This window comes from Lygodium microphyllum, chromosome 13 (genome assembly GCF_053477565.2).
Source record: "Lygodium microphyllum isolate KBCC chromosome 13, Lygodium_microphyllum_v1.1.10, whole genome shotgun sequence".
In the NCBI taxonomy this organism is placed as follows: Eukaryota; Viridiplantae; Streptophyta; class Polypodiopsida; order Schizaeales; family Lygodiaceae; genus Lygodium; species Lygodium microphyllum.
Window position 1 is genome coordinate 121,932,481 of NC_141147.1, and position 19,736 is coordinate 121,952,216.

Below are 19,736 nucleotides of genomic sequence, written 5' to 3' on the forward strand. Positions count from 1 at the left end.
TGATATATTCTAGAACAATCACTTGGAGAATTGAGATATGGAACGTCGCTAATTAAACCTAATTGCAGGCGTTATAAAAAAAGTTTGGAGTGCGAAAAGATTGTTAGTGTGACCTCCTTTCATGGAATGAAAACCCCCTAAGTACTCGTGTGAAATCCGTTTTGTGCAGGAAACTCTCAAGATACCTACATGCTTCCAAGTTCCATCACCCCATCAATCTTTACTCTCAAGACAGCTCCCTCCATTTCTCAAGTGAATGAACATTATCCGGGTCCTAGAAGCATAGGCAAGGCCGTCAGGCGGCCCGGCAATTTTGACGGCGAAGGGAGACAGAAACTGACGGCGAAAGAAGTCTCCGTCTGACAGTAAATGGAACAAAACGAACTCCGGGAAGACGTGCTTTCCGCCACCTCTTCCTCTCTCTCTCCGCCCCCCCTCGCAGACAATACGAGACATAACAGATCCCCATAGCCAAGCCAAGCTCTGCTCGGCTAGGCTCTCCGCGCTTAGCTCAAGCTCAGCTATGGCTTGGCTCCTGTCCCTGTCTTGCTCCGGCCCGGGTCCCTTGTCCTCCCAGCAGGTTCCAGCCCTTGAATGGATCATCTACATCCTCTTCTCCCCTTGCTCCCAGCACATTCTCAATGCCTCCCTCACTGTAGTGTTCCTCTCCATCTTCTCCATATCCTCCCTCCTCCAATGGCGGACAGGCAAGCCGAAGCTCGACAAGGTGCCCCAGACTGGAAGCTCCCGCGGCAATGGCGTCTCTGTTGGTGGCCTCTTCATTTCCACCGTTGCCCTCCTCGGCCTCGCGAGCCTTGTAACCGTAGCCGCCTGCGTGTGGCACATTTGGTTCTCCTTCTCTTCCTCGGAATGGGAGCCCCTCGCAGTTGGAGAGATCATTTTCTCGGGTGTCCAGGCCCTTGGTCTGGCCGTCTCCTGTGTCATCGCCGGTCATGCACTCCCATACGGCCTTGTCCAGCACTTCAAGACTATCAGAGCATGGTGGTTTGTCTCCTCCATTCTCGCAGCTCTGCAGTTCTCCTCTGCAATCATCCGAATGGCCCACGCAGGGTTCACGAACTACAGCCTCACTCTGCGCGTAGACGACGTAGTTAACATCACTGTGTTCCCTGTCTACCTCTTCTTGCTTGTGGTTTCCATCAATGGGGGAACAGGCGTAATCAAACATTCAGTTAGCAGTCTGAATGAGCCTTTGCTCAACGGGGTTTCCTCAGATGACAAGAAGCAGGTTCAAATCACAGGCTACTATAATGCCAGACTTCTCAGCCGTGCCTTCTGGTTATGGCTCAATCCTTTACTCTCCAAGGGTTACAAATCAACTCTCCAGATCGAGGATGTTCCTGAGCTTAGTCCGAGCGATCGGGCAGAGAGACTTTATGCGTACTTTCGGTCCAATTGGCCTGATAAGAAAACCAATCACCCTGTTAGAGCAGCGCTAATTAAAGCTTTCAAGTCAGAGCTTGCACTCACAGGTTGTATAGCATTCGTAAAGGCCATTTCTATGTATGTGGGGCCATTGCTGATTCAGAGTTTTGTAGATTTTCTAGAAAGCACTCCAAGATACTACAGTGAAGGTTTCTTGCTTGTTTTCATCCTTTTGGTTGCCAAGTTTGTGGAAGTTCTGTCCACTCACCAGTATCAATTTTTGTCCCAGAAGCTGGGAATGGTGATACGGTCATGCCTTATAACCAGTGTATACAGGAAGGGTCTCCGCCTATCTAGTTCATCTCGACAGTCACATGGTGCAGGCCGAATTGTCAATTACATGACTGTTGATGTGCAGCAGATCAATGATTCTATAGTCCAATTGCACAACACATGGATGTTGCCTCTCCAAATTTTGGTGGCTTTATTTATTCTGTATCGTGAGATTGGTATATCAATGCTTGCAGGATTCGCCACAATGGTGATTTTTGGTGCTGTTGTCAGCAACAATAGCAGACTTCTCCGGAAGTATTCGTTGGAGGTTATGACAAAGAAAGATGTTAGAATGAGAGCAACCACAGAGGTGTTGAATTACATGAAAATTATCAAGCTGCAAGCTTGGGAAGACTATTTTCGTAAACGCGTCGAGGATTGTCGAAAGGCTGAGTATGGGTCTCTAGCTAAGTTCCATTATGCCCTTGCCTCTAACATAACTGTATTGACTTTATCAACCTCCGTGGTGTCCATTGTCACATTTGCAACTTGTTTGCTGTGCAATGTTGATCTTACAGCAGCCAAGGTCTTCACTGTGATTTCTACATTCAACATTCTTGCAGAACCTATCCGAACATTTCCCCAGGCCATCATTTCTGTATCTCAAGCTTTGGTCTCTGTTGATCGGCTTGACAATTACATGATCAGCAAAGAGTTGGAAGGATATGTGATAAGGGATTCTCTCAGTGAGCCCGGATATTCCATTATTGTGGAAGATGGCCAGTTTACTTGGGATGAGGAGGAGGCCAAACCAATCCTACGTGGTATCAATCTGAAGATACCACAAGGACATCTAGTTGCTATTGTTGGAACTGTAGGGGCTGGAAAATCTTCACTACTATCTGCTTTGCTTGGTGAAATGCCTAAGCTTTCAGGCACAGTGAGTTTCTTTTTCTAAAATTTTGAATAGATCAAAGTAAACTTTCTTTTTCTGCGTCCAGTATTTTAGGATGAGGTTGATGCATTAAAATAGACTTTTTCCGCTGGGTCCTACACTTTAGAATGAGAGGTTGACACATGAAAGTAAACTGTGTCTTGCTATAAGTTTAGGATGAGGTTAATAGTAGACTACTGCTTAGCATTTCACAGTGAAGACCAGTTAAAACAGTTGCCTCAGAGGTGAAATATTTGATTATTGCACTCTCTCATTTTGTTTGCAAACAAATTGCACCCAGTTGCATATTTATTTCATATTATGACTTGTGGCAGGTTCAAGTTCGTGGTAGAACTGCATATGTCCCACAGACAGCATGGATCCAGAGTGGTACTATTCAGGAAAATATATTGTTTGGTCTGCCAATGGATCGAAAACGGTATCACAGGACTATCAAAGTGTGTGCTCTGGAGCAAGATATGTCTCTTTTTGAATTTGGAGATCAAACAGAGATAGGTGAACGTGGTATCAACCTTAGTGGTGGACAGAAGCAGAGAGTCCAGTTGGCAAGGGCTGTGTATCAAGATTCTGATGTTTACTTTTTGGATGATGTCTTTAGTGCTGTTGATGCTCACACAGGCTCTGCTATTTTCAAGGTCTTTTCTCATTGGGTTTCTTGTCGATGTAGTTTCAAAAATGCAGCATTGGCCTCGTTGTCGTGAATTTGTGTACTGAAACACATATGTATGCCCTTCAACAGGATTGCTTGCTTGGAGCTATGGAAAAGAAGACTAGAGTTCTCGTAACCCATCAAGTAGAGTTTCTACATAAAGCCGATCTTATTTTGGTAAGACCCTCCTTGGCAAGTCTCTTATGTGTAGGAAGGATTTTGCTTTTGTATTTGGTTGCATGGTTTTGTGTTTCTCTAAGTCCAATATTGGACTGTAGTTGGTATTTTTGTTTGCTAATAAACAATAACAATGTGGCATTGTTATCGTAGAAACGAATTGGGTCCTAATCAAGATTCCTTCCTTCTTGTTGAAAGTAACAGAAATTGTGCAATTGTACTGTTATACATGCATATCTACTCTCCCTAGTCTCGTGGGTTTCTGGAGTGTAGCATTAACTTAGGGCTTATAATGCCTGAATTATCTATATCCGCCATTTTTTCCACCTTTACAAGTCTGATATCCCCTTGTTCAAGGTGCTATGCCTTCTGTGCTTATTGTGATAGTTTTCATGTTCTGGGGAACCTTGTTGTATTATTCAATTTGTTTGTTCGTTGTATGTTCTTGATTGTGTGTCTTTACCTGCAGGAGAGGGCACGTTATTGCTTTTGATGTCTCTATCTTACGTAGCTGTCATCTATCATGTTAATTTGTGGAGGATCTTTGCTCTTTAGTAAGTCTATTGCACCAACACTGTGACTTGTGTTACATTTTTCATGGCCTGAGACTGTTAAGTTGGTGGCTTTGAGGTTTCAAAAGTCTGTATGCTTGAAGCTTAGAGCTCTGCTTTAGCTATAAACTCGATTGGATTCCACGAAATTTAAAGCATCAATAAAGAGCATGCGTGTATGATCCACATGCCTGCTTGGTTTTCTTTTGCTGCAAACAGTAGGGCACAATTCTGCATGCAGGAATTACTGCAGGTAACCTATATAGGAATGTGCATATCCTAACTTAAAGGCAAACTGAGCCACACTGTAAATCCTAGGTCTCTATAATTCTGGTAGGTGTTTTTGTTGCTTCAAGAAGATTTTCTTTCACGTTTGTTATCACTTATTCATGGATATCTTAGCAAAAGTTGCTCTTTGCTTGGATGCCTCTCATTATGAGGAGGTGGCTTGGTTCTGATCTGGTCACTTGCTATGCAATGAAAACAGATTTCTAATGTGTTTTCTGACTTGCAGGTGGTACAAGATGGGGTCATACAGCAAGCTGGAACTTACATAGATCTTTTAAGAGCAGGTGCTGAGTTTGGAGCGCTAGTGGCAGCTCATAAAAAAGCCATAAGTTCTGTGGGATATGAAGCCAATGCAGAAACTTTGGAGGTGGATGAGTTTGCTGTGGGCACACCTCCCACTCAGTTTAGTGAAACTTATGATGAAAGTGCAAAACTTTTAAGACGTGCAAGCTCAGAATCATTAATAAGCCCAAAAGAAAAGCGCAGGCTTTCTAGTTCTCTCTCAGCGAAAATGGAAGCTTCTGGAAGATTGGTCGAAGAGGAGAAGAGGGAGACTGGTCGGGTTGGATGGAATGTTTATTGGCTGTACTTAACAAAGGCTTTTGGGCCCTTGTTTATGTTGCTAGTGCTGGTGGTGCAAATAATAGCTCAGACCTTCTCCATAAGCAGTGACTTCTGGCTATCTCATGAAACATCTGGAACTTCCTTTGATGCAAGGGTATTCATACGTGTATATGCACTTCTATCTGCTGGGGGTTGGGTCTTTATAATAGCTCGTGCCATTTTAATGGCCTTCTTCAGTTTGAAAACCACTCAGACATTCTACTCAGACATGTTAAAGAGCATCTTTCGAGCCCCTATGAGTTTTTTTGACACTACACCAACTGGCCGCATATTGACACGGGTAAGCTTTACTGAATCACTCTGTGCTTTGGACTGCTGACAATTTAATGAGTTCTCAATCACAAGCTGTTGGGTGTTGTGGTTCTTGTACTGCGATGTTCTGAAACTTAAATGGCTTTAATTTGGGTCGTTACAGTGCATGAATAAGTCAACTTTTACATTTTCCTATCTTTTTGCAGGCATCTACTGATCAGGCTACAGTGGATATCCTGCTGCCATTGTCTTTTGTACTGGCATTAATGCTGTATGCTGCTACAGTTGGGGTTGTGGTTGTCACATGTGTAGTCACATGGCCTGTGATTTTTGTGGTAATACCTCTTGGATGGGTGTATCTTCAGTATCAGGTTAATATTCTTCATCTTCTCACTTTTAAGATAGCTTTTTTGAGTTCTGTTTTGGCTGAGGAATGTGGGAGAGCTGACTATAGATTACAAATGGACTTTGGCAGACTTTTTACATTAACTCATCAAGGGAGATCACTCGTCTAGATTCAGTCACCAAGGCACCAGTGATCCATCATTTTACTGAGACTATTGCTGGATTCATGGTTATTAGAGGATTTGGAAAGGACGATGAATTTATAATCACAAATCTGAATCGTGTCAACACAAACCTGAAAATGGATTTTCATTTCAATGCCTCTAATGAATGGCTCGGGTTTCGGTTGGAGCTGATAGGAGCTGTAGTGCTTTGTGTGGCCGCCTTTCTACTCGTGGTTCTACCGGAGGATACCATTCAACCAGGTAAGATCAAATCTTCTCTCTTTTTACCATACAGGAATCAAACCTTGAGACTTTGAGTTTGCATATCATTGCATATCATTCTGATGTGCCTCAACTAGTTTGGTTAGCGCTTTACTTCCGTGTTTTTGGTATAGGAGTCTATCTTACTTGAGCAAATAACCAATCTGTTCATATTCTGTATTGTGCAAAAAGAACAAGCATTTAGTAGGGGCTTGAAACATCCAACTCAACATTTATAAAAGTAGAAATGAGAATGCAAATGTACACCAAATGTATTTGATGTCTTACCCAAGGTGTGTTTGTTTTTGGGAACATGCTTGTACTCTCGCTAGAAATGTTACAAGAGGTTGTACAAGAGGTTGAGCGTGTGGGATGAAATGAGTTGGTAGTGGCTTCATTGTGATCCACATTGGGTGATGAGACATGGCTTTTGCTGCTTGATGATAGGGTGGATTTCCAATGAGCAAGTAAACCATGGTCCCATATGGTTGCTTTAAGAACCATCTCTATGGATAGAGCATTGAGCATAATGTAAAGCCCTTGCCAAGGAAGTTGAAGCATTGAATTGCCTTTTTGTTGCTTCCTTGCCCCAAGCTTTGTAACACACATAACAAGTAGTTGAGTTTTGTTCAAATTTTCTAGTAATAGCTCTTTTAAGAAGTTTGAATTTGGTATTGCCAATGATGAGGGTTGTCTAGTAGATATAACACAAAGCCAGCTAAGAACTTCAAGTTTTAGAGAGGAAGAAGGAAAGCCAAGCTTGTTTGACTTTGTAACTTTTCAACATTTGGTGTGCACAAAAAAGTTAATAATTTGAGAGGTGAATCTTCCATCCTTTATTGTGGAAGACTAGCTTTGTGTGAGGATCTCTGCTTGAATTAGAGCTTTGCCGTCATGTGAGGAAAAGAACAAACTCCTCCAGTAATGAATGAATGCCCAGATTCTATGTGATAAAGAGAAATGTGAAATGAATATAGAAGTGAATGAATAGGCACCACGAATAGTTGAACCTCTGTAGTGAGGTGTAGAAGATATAATGGAGCACAAGGACCAGTAGTGTAGGTGTCAACTATATGAGCTAGGACATGGGTGAATGCTCAAATCATGAGACAATATGTGGGCCAATAGTGGTCAAAGATGCTTTAAGAGATGGTTTGGATGATGAGCTGTTGAAGATAGAGTTGAATGATGCCATGGACAATGAGGGTTGAGTGTATTGTCCCTCGTATGGATCTTGAATGCAGATAGCTGGTTAGCACTTGATGAAGGGATACTAAATTGTGGGGTAGAATTGCGTTTTAGGGTGTTGCCTTAGGTTGGTAGCAAGAGTTTGGCAACAAATGTGAACATATGCTAGGGTTGGTATATAGAAAACATAGAATGTATGAACATGACTAAAACACATTAACTTGGACAACAACACAGGAGCGCAAAAATGGGAGAAGAGTAGAACTGATGAATGGACAAATGCTGAATATGAATGAGTGAAGAAGATGATATGGATGAATGCTCGAGTGGGGATGTCCAACTGTTAGAGCTGGACATTCCCTAGATAGGTAGGTGCAGCAGGTATAGTAGGTACAACGGGCGGCGACTGATATAGCAGGTGTGCCACATGGCAGCCGCCACGCGTCGGGTAGGCAGATTGCACGGACATCTGGTCGGGCAAATTTGCTGTCCAGTCGGTTGCTTGTTCTTTCTGGCATTTTCTTGCTGGCCTATTTATTGGCCATGGTCTTCATAGTCTTGGTTAGTTGTGCTCCCAGTTTTCAGGCCGCAAACCATGGAGACTGCCCTGGGGGAGACAGATGCAAACATTCTCTTTGCATCCATGTGTATTTCTACATTGCAGGTTTTCTATATTTTACTCTCTCTCTCTCTCTCTCTCTCTCTCCCTTCTCTGTGTTCACTCTTTGTCTTGGTCGTTTGCTTCCGCACTTTCATTTTGACATGGTATTAGAGCATTGAAGGACTGACCTAGGGTGGACCCACCTGAAGAGGAGATTCTAGTGCAACACAAGGCTGTGCGAGCAGGAGGGCTATGTGTCTGATGTGAGCATGGGCATGCGAGAAAGGAGAAGATTTGCTAAAGTTGCTACTGGTTTTTGTCGTTAGAGAAGGAAGGCGGCTGGGTTTTGGGCCTTCAAGTGCAGATTTTACCTTTTCATCGCCTTCGACGGGTGAAGGAGCAAGACAAGCGATGAAGAGCCCTAGCGGGCTGCGTATTGTGTTTTGTGCAAGCATTGTAGTTGAAGATGTCATCTGAGGTCAATATAGAGTTTCAGGCGATCATGGACCGGAAGGTGCCCGTGTTACCCGCTCTTCCATTAGCCAACGTTGTGATGTAAAGCCTCCTTCATGGAGGTGGGCTCCCTATCCTGTATGGTGCAAGACATCAAACAATAGTTAGTACATACAAGCTCAGTGGAGTGTGCTTGGTTTCTTTGAGATCGTTGTGGGCCGTCTCGTGGTTGCCATTTGCAAGAGCTCCCTCAACCTTGCATCGTGGGGAGTGTATCACATGTCCAACAAGGAGAAGGCCGATACTCCCCTTGTTGCTTTGTCTTTGATGAAGTTTTTGGAACATCCATCGGTGCCGTTCAATTAAGGATGTGGATAATTGTGGCGACTATCTCAGTCCACAGACATTGAGGTGTCTACCAATACTTCATCGTAGTGCATGCCATCTCGATCACATTGCAATTCTTCCGCTCCAATATGCCATTCTCCTAAGGTGTGTTCATGTTGGCAAACTCTTTATGAATGCTACGATCTGCACAAAATCTAGCTAGCTTGTTGGAGACAAACTTCCCTCCTTTGTTGAAACGCGAAGTCTTGAGTTTCCTACAAGACCGCTCTCCTCAAAGATCAATGGATCCTTAGAGTATGGGAATGCTTTAGACTTCAACTCCAAGAAGTACGCCCATGTCATCTTGCTAAAGTCATCAACAATTAGCATAAACTCTCGTTAAGAGACTTGCCCTTTGCGAAGCCGTATTGGAAATCGCATCTCTATGCTGCTTGCCACTAATGCAAGACACACATGGCATGGCTCACTCCAATCTCTGGCAATCCACACACAAGCTAACCACAAGTTGGCTTTCTAAGGTATGTGTAGTTGAGGTAGCCTAATTGAGCATGCCATAGCTCAGTTTGAGTTTGTGAAGAAAGAAGTAAAGAAGTAAAGTCTCATGAGGTTCACACCTTGTAGATTCCACTCTCCTCGTGATCAACACAAAGAACTTGTTGAGAATCTCCATCAAGAATTTAGGAGTCCTTATCAAACTCGACTATAAGGCCAAGAGCACAAATCTTGCTTACTAAAAGAAGAAGATACCCTAAATTGGCACATAGAGATTGGGGTGGCTCACCCCAATTTGTAGCAATCACGCCCAAGCTGACCACAACCTACCTTCCTAAGGTACTTGTAGTTGAGGTGGTAGAATCGAGCATGCCGTAGCTCAGTTTGAGTCTGTGAAGAAAGACGTAAAGAGTTAAAGGCCCATGAAGTCCCCATTTTGTAGACTCTATTCTCCTTGTGACATGCACAAAGAACTTGTCAAGAATCTCCATCAAGAACTCAAAAGTTCTTATTAAACTTGACTGTAAGGCCAATAACACAAATCTTGCTCATTGAAAGAAGATGATATCCTAAACTTGGCACATAGAGGACTTCTGATGTCTAAGCACTAGCTAGCCCATCCAGAATCGGTTGCACATCACCTTTGCCTTTGATAGGGATGGGAGAGCTAATCACCAATGAGAATTTGCCCATGCATAGAAAGCATATGGGCAATGCCATGAGTAGAAGTCATGTGGTGGGAAGTGCCATTGTGGTTGTGGGGCTATCATCGCTACATCAGTAGCATTCATGTTGAATCCTCAATCACTTCCAAATGGAGAAAGTAGCTGATGGAGTAGCCATTGTTGGTGAGTCCTCCGTACCTTCTTGGTGTCCCTCTTGTCCTTGTCGGGTAAATTCTTCTTCCAATGATGTGTCTTGCCACAAACGTGACAAGTAGACTCCCTAGCTTTGTTTGGCTTGGTCTTCTCGTGCTTCTTCTTCTTCTTCTTTTTCTTCTTCTTCTTCTTCTCATTCTTTCCCTTTTGTTGAGGAGATTATCCTATCAATGCCTTTGTCTTGGGAGTGTTCTATCCTTTGAGTCATTCTCTTGATACAAGACCATTGGAACCAACTCCTCCCACTTAAGGGTGTTATTCCATCTTAAAGCAATCAAGGGAGAGTAAAATGCAGGAAATCTAGGTGGTAATTGTGAGGGAAGAGTTATTGCCATGTCCTTTGAGGTAATTGCCATCCTTGCATTGTGGACTTATATCTACAATTGCCAAAGCTTATTGACATGTTCTCACACGGAAGCGGATTGGGATGGGTTCGATGTCCACATTTGTACCTCCAGAGACACTTGCTTCATCATGTTCATTGGATTTTACAATTGATCCAATGATAGCCATATCTTCTAGCAATGGTCAAATGCTCAATATGGGCTATCACGGTTAGAGTGCAAGAGAGAAATAAGAACAATTGGATGTGGGCATTCAACTTGTCCCAATGTGCTTGTACCTTTTGTAACCCAGCTTTCTTATCAAGAGAAAGCTTGGATATATCACAGGCTATAGGACAGTCTATGGCCTTAGTCACGAGCTCCATCAAATCATAGGACTCCAAGATGGCAAGCATCATTACCTGCCTGATGCACTAATTCTCCCCATCAGGCTGATGATCTTGAGGAAGTGTCGGTAACATGGGGACCTTATGGTCTATAATAGCTTGAAACTCCATGTCGACCTCAGAAGACATTGTCACTTGGATAACTTGCACAAAAAACTGGGCAGGCCCCTTTGACTCCGAAAATGCTGTCTCCTAAGGCTTTTTTCTCCAGTCGTTCCAAACTTGTTTCAACTATCAAAGGCAATGAAAACACAAAATTTGTTTCAAAACGCTGAAAACACAGCCTTTCCTCTTTCATGAACAGCCAAATCTTGCAAAAAATCAGCAACTTCTCTCCTTTCCTGTGCTTCACAGCTCGTCTCAGCCTTGTGTCAATACGCAGCCCTCCCACTTGCCCTTGAATGCTGAGAACACAAACTTGTCATGCTAAAATCTTCTCTTCAGGTCTGCCCGCTATCAATCAGACCTTCAATGCTGCTCTGATATCGTGTCCAAGTGTAGCAAATGTAGAATTGTATGACCAGAATGAAAGAAATGGAAGACGGAGAGAGAGAGAGAGAGAGAGAGAGAGAGAGAGAGAGAGACATTACAACACAGAAATCTGCAGTGAATGAATGCCGAAACAAAGGAAGCTGATATGTACATGGGTGTTGTATCCATATGTCAGCTGTCTCTCTCTATTTGCACCTGAAAAGTGTGAATAAAGGCGATTGTGAGGGGCTGGGCATAAATAGCCCAAAATAAATACATAAAAATTAACAGGTCGGCCAGTTTTTAGTAAAAACTGGCCGACCAGATTGTATACTGGGCAGCTGTGTCATAAATGCGTCGAAAAAGCTGCACTCTGCCATGTGTCACCTGCCCACTGGCCCGCCCTGTCCTGTGTGATCTGCTCTGCCCAGCAGACTGCTGCGTAAACATCAGGTGACTGCTGCAAACTGTCCGACCTGCACGGGAAATGCATAATCTACCCTATAACTGCTGTAGAACGCCTGTGCTCATCCAGGGGAGGATCAAATCTCTAATAGAGGGTTGGTTGAGCCTGCTGACATGGCAGCAGCAGGAGCTGCATTTGACAGCAGACAGCAGCTGCCAGCATTGACAGGTAGCAGCAGTAGTAGATGATGTGTAGCAGTCCTAGAGGGCAGCACACCTGTGCTATGATTCTAGAGTGGTCACGGTGGCAGGTAATGATGTTGCTTGTATCAGATGAGGTGGTGCTAGCAGCTGGAGCAGTCACTGAGGCTGGTGGAGCAATCATAGCTGCAGTAGGAGCAGGCATGATGCATGATGAGGTAGAGCCGTGATAAGCTCCTTGATTTGTCCAAATTGGCCCAAAAGGCTTGAGAAGCTCTGTAATTTCCTCCAAACTCTCTTGTAACACATGCTCAACCATATTGAATAGGAGCAGCAACAAAGGAAATTGCGTTCTATATTATCCACCACATCTTCTATATAAACGATTCCCTTCTTTGTGATGAAATAATCACTTTGTGGCTCTTGAATAGCCAAGGGGGTTTCAAACAATGCATTCTAGTGCATACTCAACTTTCAAGGTGCATAAGATTTTCTTGTTGAGTCTACTCACTTGTCTAGACTCTCTTTGATCCCCCAAACCTTTTTCCAGTTATAATCAGCTTAAGGGGGAAGGGACATTTATGTATTTTGCCTTCAAAGTGAGACACATGTCACACAGATCCTCTTAATGCTTATTTGTTGAAACCCCAAACCCCTCTCTCCTTTCCCCCTTCTTTGGGGGGACTTCAAACCTCAGTGAAAAAGTAACACTGAAGGTTGAGGTTATAGATGGTACCCCAAATGAGATGTCCTGAAAAGCCTTTCCCTCTCTAGAATTGCAGGTCATGTAAAATTATACAGTAAAATGTCTGATTTAGTGTTGTTTTGGCTAGAAATACTCTTATATTATGCAAGATCATTGAGAATACTTTAGGATGCTTTGATGGCTAGTATTGATCAAAACTGTCTGATTTTACAGCACTGGCAGCCCTTTCACTTTCATATGGCTTATCTCTAAATACAACATTAGCAGCTTCAGTCTTTTTTAGCTGCATGATTGAGAACAAGATGGTGGCAGTTGAACGGATTGGGCAATACACACGGCTTCCGACTGAAGCTCCTTTAGTAATAGAGGGTAGTGTGCCATATCCAGAATGGCCTGAAAGAGGACATATTAGCATAAAAGATTTGAAGGTAAGGGCAAGTTTTTCATTCTCCAATTACTGGTAAATGTGAAGCTAATGCCTGGAGTTTATGGTTATTTTTGTTCATGTGACTTTGGTGCAGGTCCGTTATCAGCCAACCATGCCATTGGTTATCAAAGGGATCAGTCTGGAAATAGCCAGTGGGCATAAGATAGGTGTTGTAGGAAGAACCGGGAGTGGAAAATCAACATTGATCCAAGTTCTCTTTAGAATTGTCGAACCTGCTGGTGGGACAATCACTTTTGATGAAATCAACATTACTTCTGTGGGACTCCATGATTTAAGATCAAGGTTAGGGATAATTCCTCAAGATCCTGTGCTGTTTGAAGGTACTATAAGAACAAATATGGATCCCTTAGGTGTCCATACAGAAGAGGAAATTTGGGAGGTAAGCTCACAGGATATCCTGAAAACACATGCAGAGACACTTTCTTGCTCAGCATTGGTCCAAACCTTCACTTAGTTCACTATTTCTCATAATTGACATTGTGGGCTTTGATTCTCAGGGCTTAAGAAAATGTCAACTGGCTGATATTGTTGAGTTGAGAAATGACAAGTTAGATGCAGTAGGTAAGCATTCATAGTATTGGTTCTTTGATCATCGGTATGCATTTCACTTTGTCATTTTGGGGTGAATGTGCACATCCAATGACTGCCAGGAGTACTCTGATTTTGTGCTGCAGTGGTCGACAATGGAGAGAATTGGAGTGTGGGGCAGAGGCAGCTCTTGTGTCTTGGACGGGCTTTGTTAAAAAAGAGTCGCATTTTGTTTCTAGATGAGGCCACTGCATCCGTGGATGCGCAAACAGATGAAGTGCTGCAGAGAATAATAAGGGAGGAGTTTCAGAATAGTACAGTAATAAGCATTGCACACAGGATCCCAACTGTGATGGACAGTGACAAGGTTATGGTTCTGGAGGCAGGTAAAATAGCTTCTCAGTCTCATCTCAGTGTGCAAAAGGATGCATGAAATTGGATGTATGATGTCATAGATGTGTTTGTGATGATATTAAACTGATAAATGCTGTTCTGGACTGCTATATGTATCTCGACTGCACATGCAGGTTTGCTAAAGGAATACGACAGCCCAGAAAAGCTGCTAGAGCAGCCCTCAACACTTTTTGCAGCTTTAGTTCGGGAATATACTACAAGATCCGAAGATTGACTACTAGACTGTTTGATTCTTCTTTCATGCGGTGGTGATGACTAACAAACAATCTGTGAGTGACAAAGTGAAAGCTTGAGGGTCCCCTTTCTTGCGGCGGATAATCATTGAGTGGTAAAAAGAAAACATCGGAACTGATATGCTAGTCGGTCTATAGTAACTTTGACACAAAGGGGCAGTTTGTATTAACCCGTAAAGGCAAATCAGGATACACAAGTATCATGATGGGGATCAGTTTTATTTAGAGAATTGATGAGGGTTCAAATCTTGTACATGGACCACAGGTAGCACCTAACAGTTTCTCTGGACCTGCCTTTGAGTCTTTCTGTGTGTACTTCTGTGAACACGCAATATATTATTGGCACCATTTTTCCTGTGTCTCTCCGTCTCTTTGTCTGTGAAGTAGATAGGTATTATCCTATCATGGTTTGTCTTTTGACTTATCGGATGACAACATTACAGATCCATGACATTGTCTGAGCACATAAAACAACCATGAGGCTTCCACGCAGTAACCTCGATGCAATACCTGCCCTCAACATGCCCTATTCAACAGTAATCTGTTGCTTTTTGGTTTTAAAGGGGGGTTCCAATGCATGCATGCTCCTAGTACGATACATTCGTTGAGGAAAGAAATGGAGTAATGAAGGATCACGCCCAAGTGTTGGATGTTTTGTATGGACGTGCGCTGTGTGAGAAGTACGGCTAAGCGTCTTGATTAATTACAGCCAGGCGTTCCATGCCTAGGCTGCACAAAGTGCCGCACCAAGTTGGTGCTTCACACCCATGTTATTAACATATATTTTAATTGTTATAATAAATCACCAATTTTGTTCGTCTCTATGTGTGTGTATGTGTGTAAAATAAACTAATTTTTTTATATGTAATTACCCATTTCAATTTTCTTAAAATAAATATCTTATTACATTGAGAAATATGCATTTTATGAACAATATATTCATACAATTCAACATGTAATGTAGTAACCTTTTACTTATATTAATAACATCTTGTTAGTAGTACATATTTGTCAATACAAATAATGTTTATACTTTTATGTGTTGTAAATATTATAAATAATATTTTATTAGTTAATGTTATAATCTTTTAAAATTTGGAACCAATGTTGAAGTTTCCAAGTCTATGTGGCATAAGGTGGAGAGGTTTGATATTTAAAAAATAATGGGGTTTTTTTGAAGGGTGATATAATAATGAGAGGAGGAAATGCTGGTCTTTGAAAAGTTGGAAATGACTGTGCACGCACGTGCACGTGCAATAAATAAAGAGGGGTTTCTTTGAAAAGTTGGAAATGACTCTGTGTGTGTGTGTGTGTGTGTGTGTGTGTGTGTGAAATAAAGAGGGGTTTCTTTCGAATGATGATATGATGAAGAAAAGGGAAAAGAAAGTCTTTGAAAAGTTTGTGGCTCTCTCTCTCTCTCTCTCACACACACACAGATTTTTCTTTCCTAATTGGATACATGAGATGAGGTGTTATTTCATCTCTTTTCTAATTGAACCTATGAGATGTAATGATATTTTAATAGTTGAACATGTACCCACAAATGCGCTTACACTATAGAAAGAGATGATTTTTTTCAAAGATTGAATATATGAGATGAGATGATATTTTAATGATTGAACATATGTATATATTTAAAAAATACTCACAAATGTACATATAAAAACACACAACATACATGTACACCAATACACATGTACGAATGCACACGTGCAAATGCATACATCTATATAAGTGAAATATGGAAAGGGAGGGAGGGAGAAAAATTGATGAGAAAGAACTATAAAAGAAAGAGGCGAGCAAACAAAGGAGAGAAAAGAGAATGGATACAAGCGCATAAAACATGCACATACATGTATACACACACACATGTAGACACATACATCCACACAAACACATACTTGCACATATAAAGGCACACATACACATGCACATATATACATGCACAACATGCATACATATGAGGTGAAAAATGATGCGAGAGAAGGGAATCAAGAGGAAAAAGAAAGGAGATAAGAAAAAATAATGATAGGGAGTGAAGAAACTCAAGACCAGATAAATGAAAACATGGCCAAAGTATTGCAAAATCAAGTGTTGGGCATATTTCCCTAGGTCTATGTACTTAGTTGTCCCATTCACATAATACCCTAGTACCAAAATGGTACATTCGATTTGTCATGTGGTGAGTTAGATAAGCCAAAGAGGTTCGTTTGGTTTTTCTATTGGTCACTTAGATGAGGCAAGAAAGTGGTTAAAAGAAAAGTAAGGGATGGCTATGGTTTAAGAGTTTATGGAAGAGAAAGAAAGAAAGATAGAAAGAAAGAAAGAAAGAAAAAAAGAGTATACTAACATCTCTGAGAGGCCAATGAGGTCTATAAGACCAGACAATACATTCAATGAAGTGTCATCTCTCATCTAAAAAGGTTAAAGATAGGTCTACAAAACTAGATGTTAGTAGGCAATATTCTATGTAAGGATATACATGTGATTTAAAAGGTAAATTATATTACTAAAAAGGAAAAGGAAAAGAAAAGATAGAAATGCTCTTTTCCTAAGTGAAGTATCTCCCTTAGGTAAAAATAATGCTTTGTTTGGCTAAGGTGCCTTGGTATTTGTCTCTTATGGTGTTCACTGTTAATCTATGATAAGGGTATTTGGGTCTCCTCTTGAGTGGATGTGGGAATCTTGCTCAATCGAGTACTACTTCTCTATCCAAGCAGATATCCCTTGATGATGAAGTTCCTCTACAATGTATCCTTGTTAGTTGATCAATAGTGGTGGTTGATCATATACTCAGTTTTGTCTGTTTTGAGAAGATTTTGGCCTTTTTCGACTTGCGATATACCTTGAGGACCAAAGGTGTTTGGAATTCTTGCTTCAAAGGCTTCAAAGGCATAGAGTAACTATTTTGTGAGATAGGGATGTCCACAACTAGATCCACCTAAGTACTTAGTGAGGCGATGAAATCATCCTCAGAGAGTTGAAGAAAATGACTCAGGTGGTATGTCATCCTTGTGCCATGTGGGAAAAGGGGTCTAATCCAAGTTCCCTATGTATCTTGATTCAATATGTCTGCTCCGATCACATACTTTAGCTTCAACTAACTAAGCTTGAGTGTAGGACAATCCAAATTGTAATCATAGGGGGCTAATTTGTCAATTTGCAAACCATGCAAACTCATCCATGTACCCATTTGAGCTAGATGAAGCCAATGTTAGCCATGTTTATCTATCCTAAGGGAGTTCCCATAATCTATGTGTATGAAAGTCATTGCTTGGAGGCAAGGTTCATTTTTTGAAGGGCTGGTTCGTACTTTCTCTAGAAGGTTTGTCCACAATCTTGCCCTTCGACTTGAAGGTCACTTTTTAAAATATGGCATTCGAATGATGTGTACATTAAATATTACCTTTCAAGATCTAAACTTCAAGCAAGCAAGCATTTTAACCAAAATCACTTAACAACTATAGAATTCTAATTTATTTGTAAAGCAACTTTTCCTTTCAATTTTTACTATACATATTGGATTTAATGAACTCTATTGTAATATTTTTCGCATAGATTTATACTTAATGTCTTGGTGATTATTGATGTGAAAGAGAGAGGCTAATACCTTTTTATTTGAATTGAATGCTAAAATCACAACTTTTAAGTCTCAAGTCAACAAAGAAAAGAAATTACAATAGTCCATACAAGTGATAGCATAGCGAGAACACAATTGTCTAACTTGTTTTATGGATCTCAACATCTCGATGAGGCTTCAGGTTATCCCAAGTAGAGTAGATCACATCCCAATCTACCTCTCTTGGATCTCGTATGCCATTGTAAGAAAGAAACACGAGCTTGTTAACATTCTCTAAGCTCAATCGATTACGGTCTTGATTCTTGATACGATTCATCTTGGAGAATCCCCTTTCACAATTGATAGTGCTTGCAACAATTACCAAGCAAGCATGTCAAAGTTTCTTCATCTCACCAAAGGACTGATCCCATTCAACATCATGTGCACAAAAGTGCCATGCCATATGCATACTCTTTCCAGGACATGCTCTCTTCAATTTTGCCATGAACTCTTCATATTGCAATTTACACGTGTTCAGATTTACTACATCAGCAAATTTTCTAATAATGGCCTAATCCATATAGCACCCATGTTGAAAATACCACGTACATCCTTTGGATAGTCTCTAGGATTGAATATTTTGGTAGCCTAAAAAAGATCCAAGTCATGAAATTGAGCATGCAATGAAGTTATAACTCTACGAACAAATTTCCTTCCAACATCAAAACAAGCATCCCATGTGATAAGATCCTTGGTTGTATCTTTATTTCCCAACACATCAATATGCAAAGTATGCTTATCCAAACCACCTGTACCATTTTGAAACACCATGTAACCATCTTTCACTCCAAAAAATTGAGTGACATGCTCAGCATCTCTACCAAACTCACCTCCAAGAAAACGAGCTTGAAGGAGATCCATAGTGGTCACAAGCTCCGTGCCTATTGTGGTGATATCCACATGATGATCTTGGAATTTTTTATTCAATACATTTAGATGATGAAGCACATCTGCCAACAAATGAAGAAAAAACTGAACTTTGAAAGAGGTAAATGAAACATATAAGTCACATTTCTCTTGCATCCAAATGCGCAAGAGAATCGACATCAAAGTTACCATCCTCTTTGTCACTTGCCCACGTGACAACCAACGAATATCATGAATTCTTAAAATCTCATGTGCTGGAAGATGAAACTTTGAAGCAAGACCCTTTACATCCTCATGTCTCTTATAGGAGTTATTTACCCATTTGTAAGCCTTATTGAGTGGCTTTTCCACAACATCAAAAATAGAAAATGCACACAATGCATCTTTTAATGCCAAAGCATCTCTATGTGCAATGCAATGCACCCCAACCAAATGAGGCACATCTCTAGCAAAGCGTGCAACCAATCCATTCTCACTGCCTCTCATAACACTACATCCATCAGTAGAAAAACCCACTAACTTTGATTTTGATAAACCATAAGTGCATAGGAACTCTGAAAGTGCATCATATAAAGCAGTTGCAGTTCCATTGCTTGTATGAAGCAATCTTATAAAATGATTGCATACATCACCATTCTTTGTCAAATATGTTAAACACACAATCATATGATGGTCATTAGAGATATCTGTACTTTCATCTACCATCAAGGAGAAGTCCTTAGGACTCTCAATAATTTCACATCTAACCATCTCATAAAAGTGTGTATAACATGCCTCCAAAATACCAATGCCTCTATATCCTTTTGAAAGTCACTCAAAGGCTTATCCCTAATGGTAATGAAATACAAAACTTTCAAAATAACTTTCATATGAGAAACTTTTTATCTATTGCAGTAGAGTCCATCTTCTCAAGATGCAAGTTCATTGGCATCATAGACTTTCTTTCTTTTGCAACCCATAAAAATGCAGCCTTCTTGTGCTCTTTAGATTTTTCATGAGTTTGTAATGATGGCCTTTGAAGTACTGTACTCCCAACTGCGGCAAAAGCATTGCTCATCTGAAATTGTATGCAATAACTACAAAATATCCTTTCCTTACCATCATCATCATGCAATGCATAACTCCATGGGTGATATGTTTTCCAATGCTCTTTGTAAGAGCGTTGCCCTTTAATCTTTTGAGGTACACTACCCTCATAATCTAGAGTAGCATCTGCATGAGCAACATAT

At 41.1% G+C, this 19,736-nt stretch overlaps 1 protein-coding gene across 1 annotated transcript; it reads left to right on the top strand.

The window, feature by feature from the left end:
- The first annotated feature begins 394 nt into the window (after positions 1-394).
- On the top strand, positions 395-14,657 carry LOC148027145 (ABC transporter C family member 14-like). Its single transcript, XM_087691684.1, has 11 exons — positions 395-2,599; positions 2,929-3,249; positions 3,354-3,440; positions 4,506-5,183; positions 5,362-5,526; positions 5,631-5,925; positions 12,612-12,826; positions 12,920-13,225; positions 13,344-13,407; positions 13,521-13,760; positions 13,902-14,657. The coding sequence occupies exons 1-11, from the start codon at positions 524-526 to the stop codon at positions 14,000-14,002; spliced, it is 4,548 nt and encodes a 1,515-aa protein (XP_087547810.1). The 5' UTR covers positions 395-523; the 3' UTR covers positions 14,003-14,657.
- Positions 14,658-19,736: the final 5,079 nt, after the last annotated feature.

What these genes read in the sequence shown, in the direction of transcription:
- LOC148027145 (XM_087691684.1), top strand. Translation starts at nt 524, where the DNA reads ATGGCTTGGCTCCTGTCCCTGTCTTGCTCCGGCCCGGGTCCCTTGTCC. An exon ending in GGGTGTATCTTCAGTATCAG is followed by an intron (nt 5,527 to 5,630) that starts GTTAATATTCTT and finishes GGACTTTGGCAG; the next exon opens with ACTTTTTACATTAACTCATC. An exon ending in TTAGCATAAAAGATTTGAAG is followed by an intron (nt 12,827 to 12,919) that starts GTAAGGGCAAGT and finishes ACTTTGGTGCAG; the next exon opens with GTCCGTTATCAGCCAACCAT.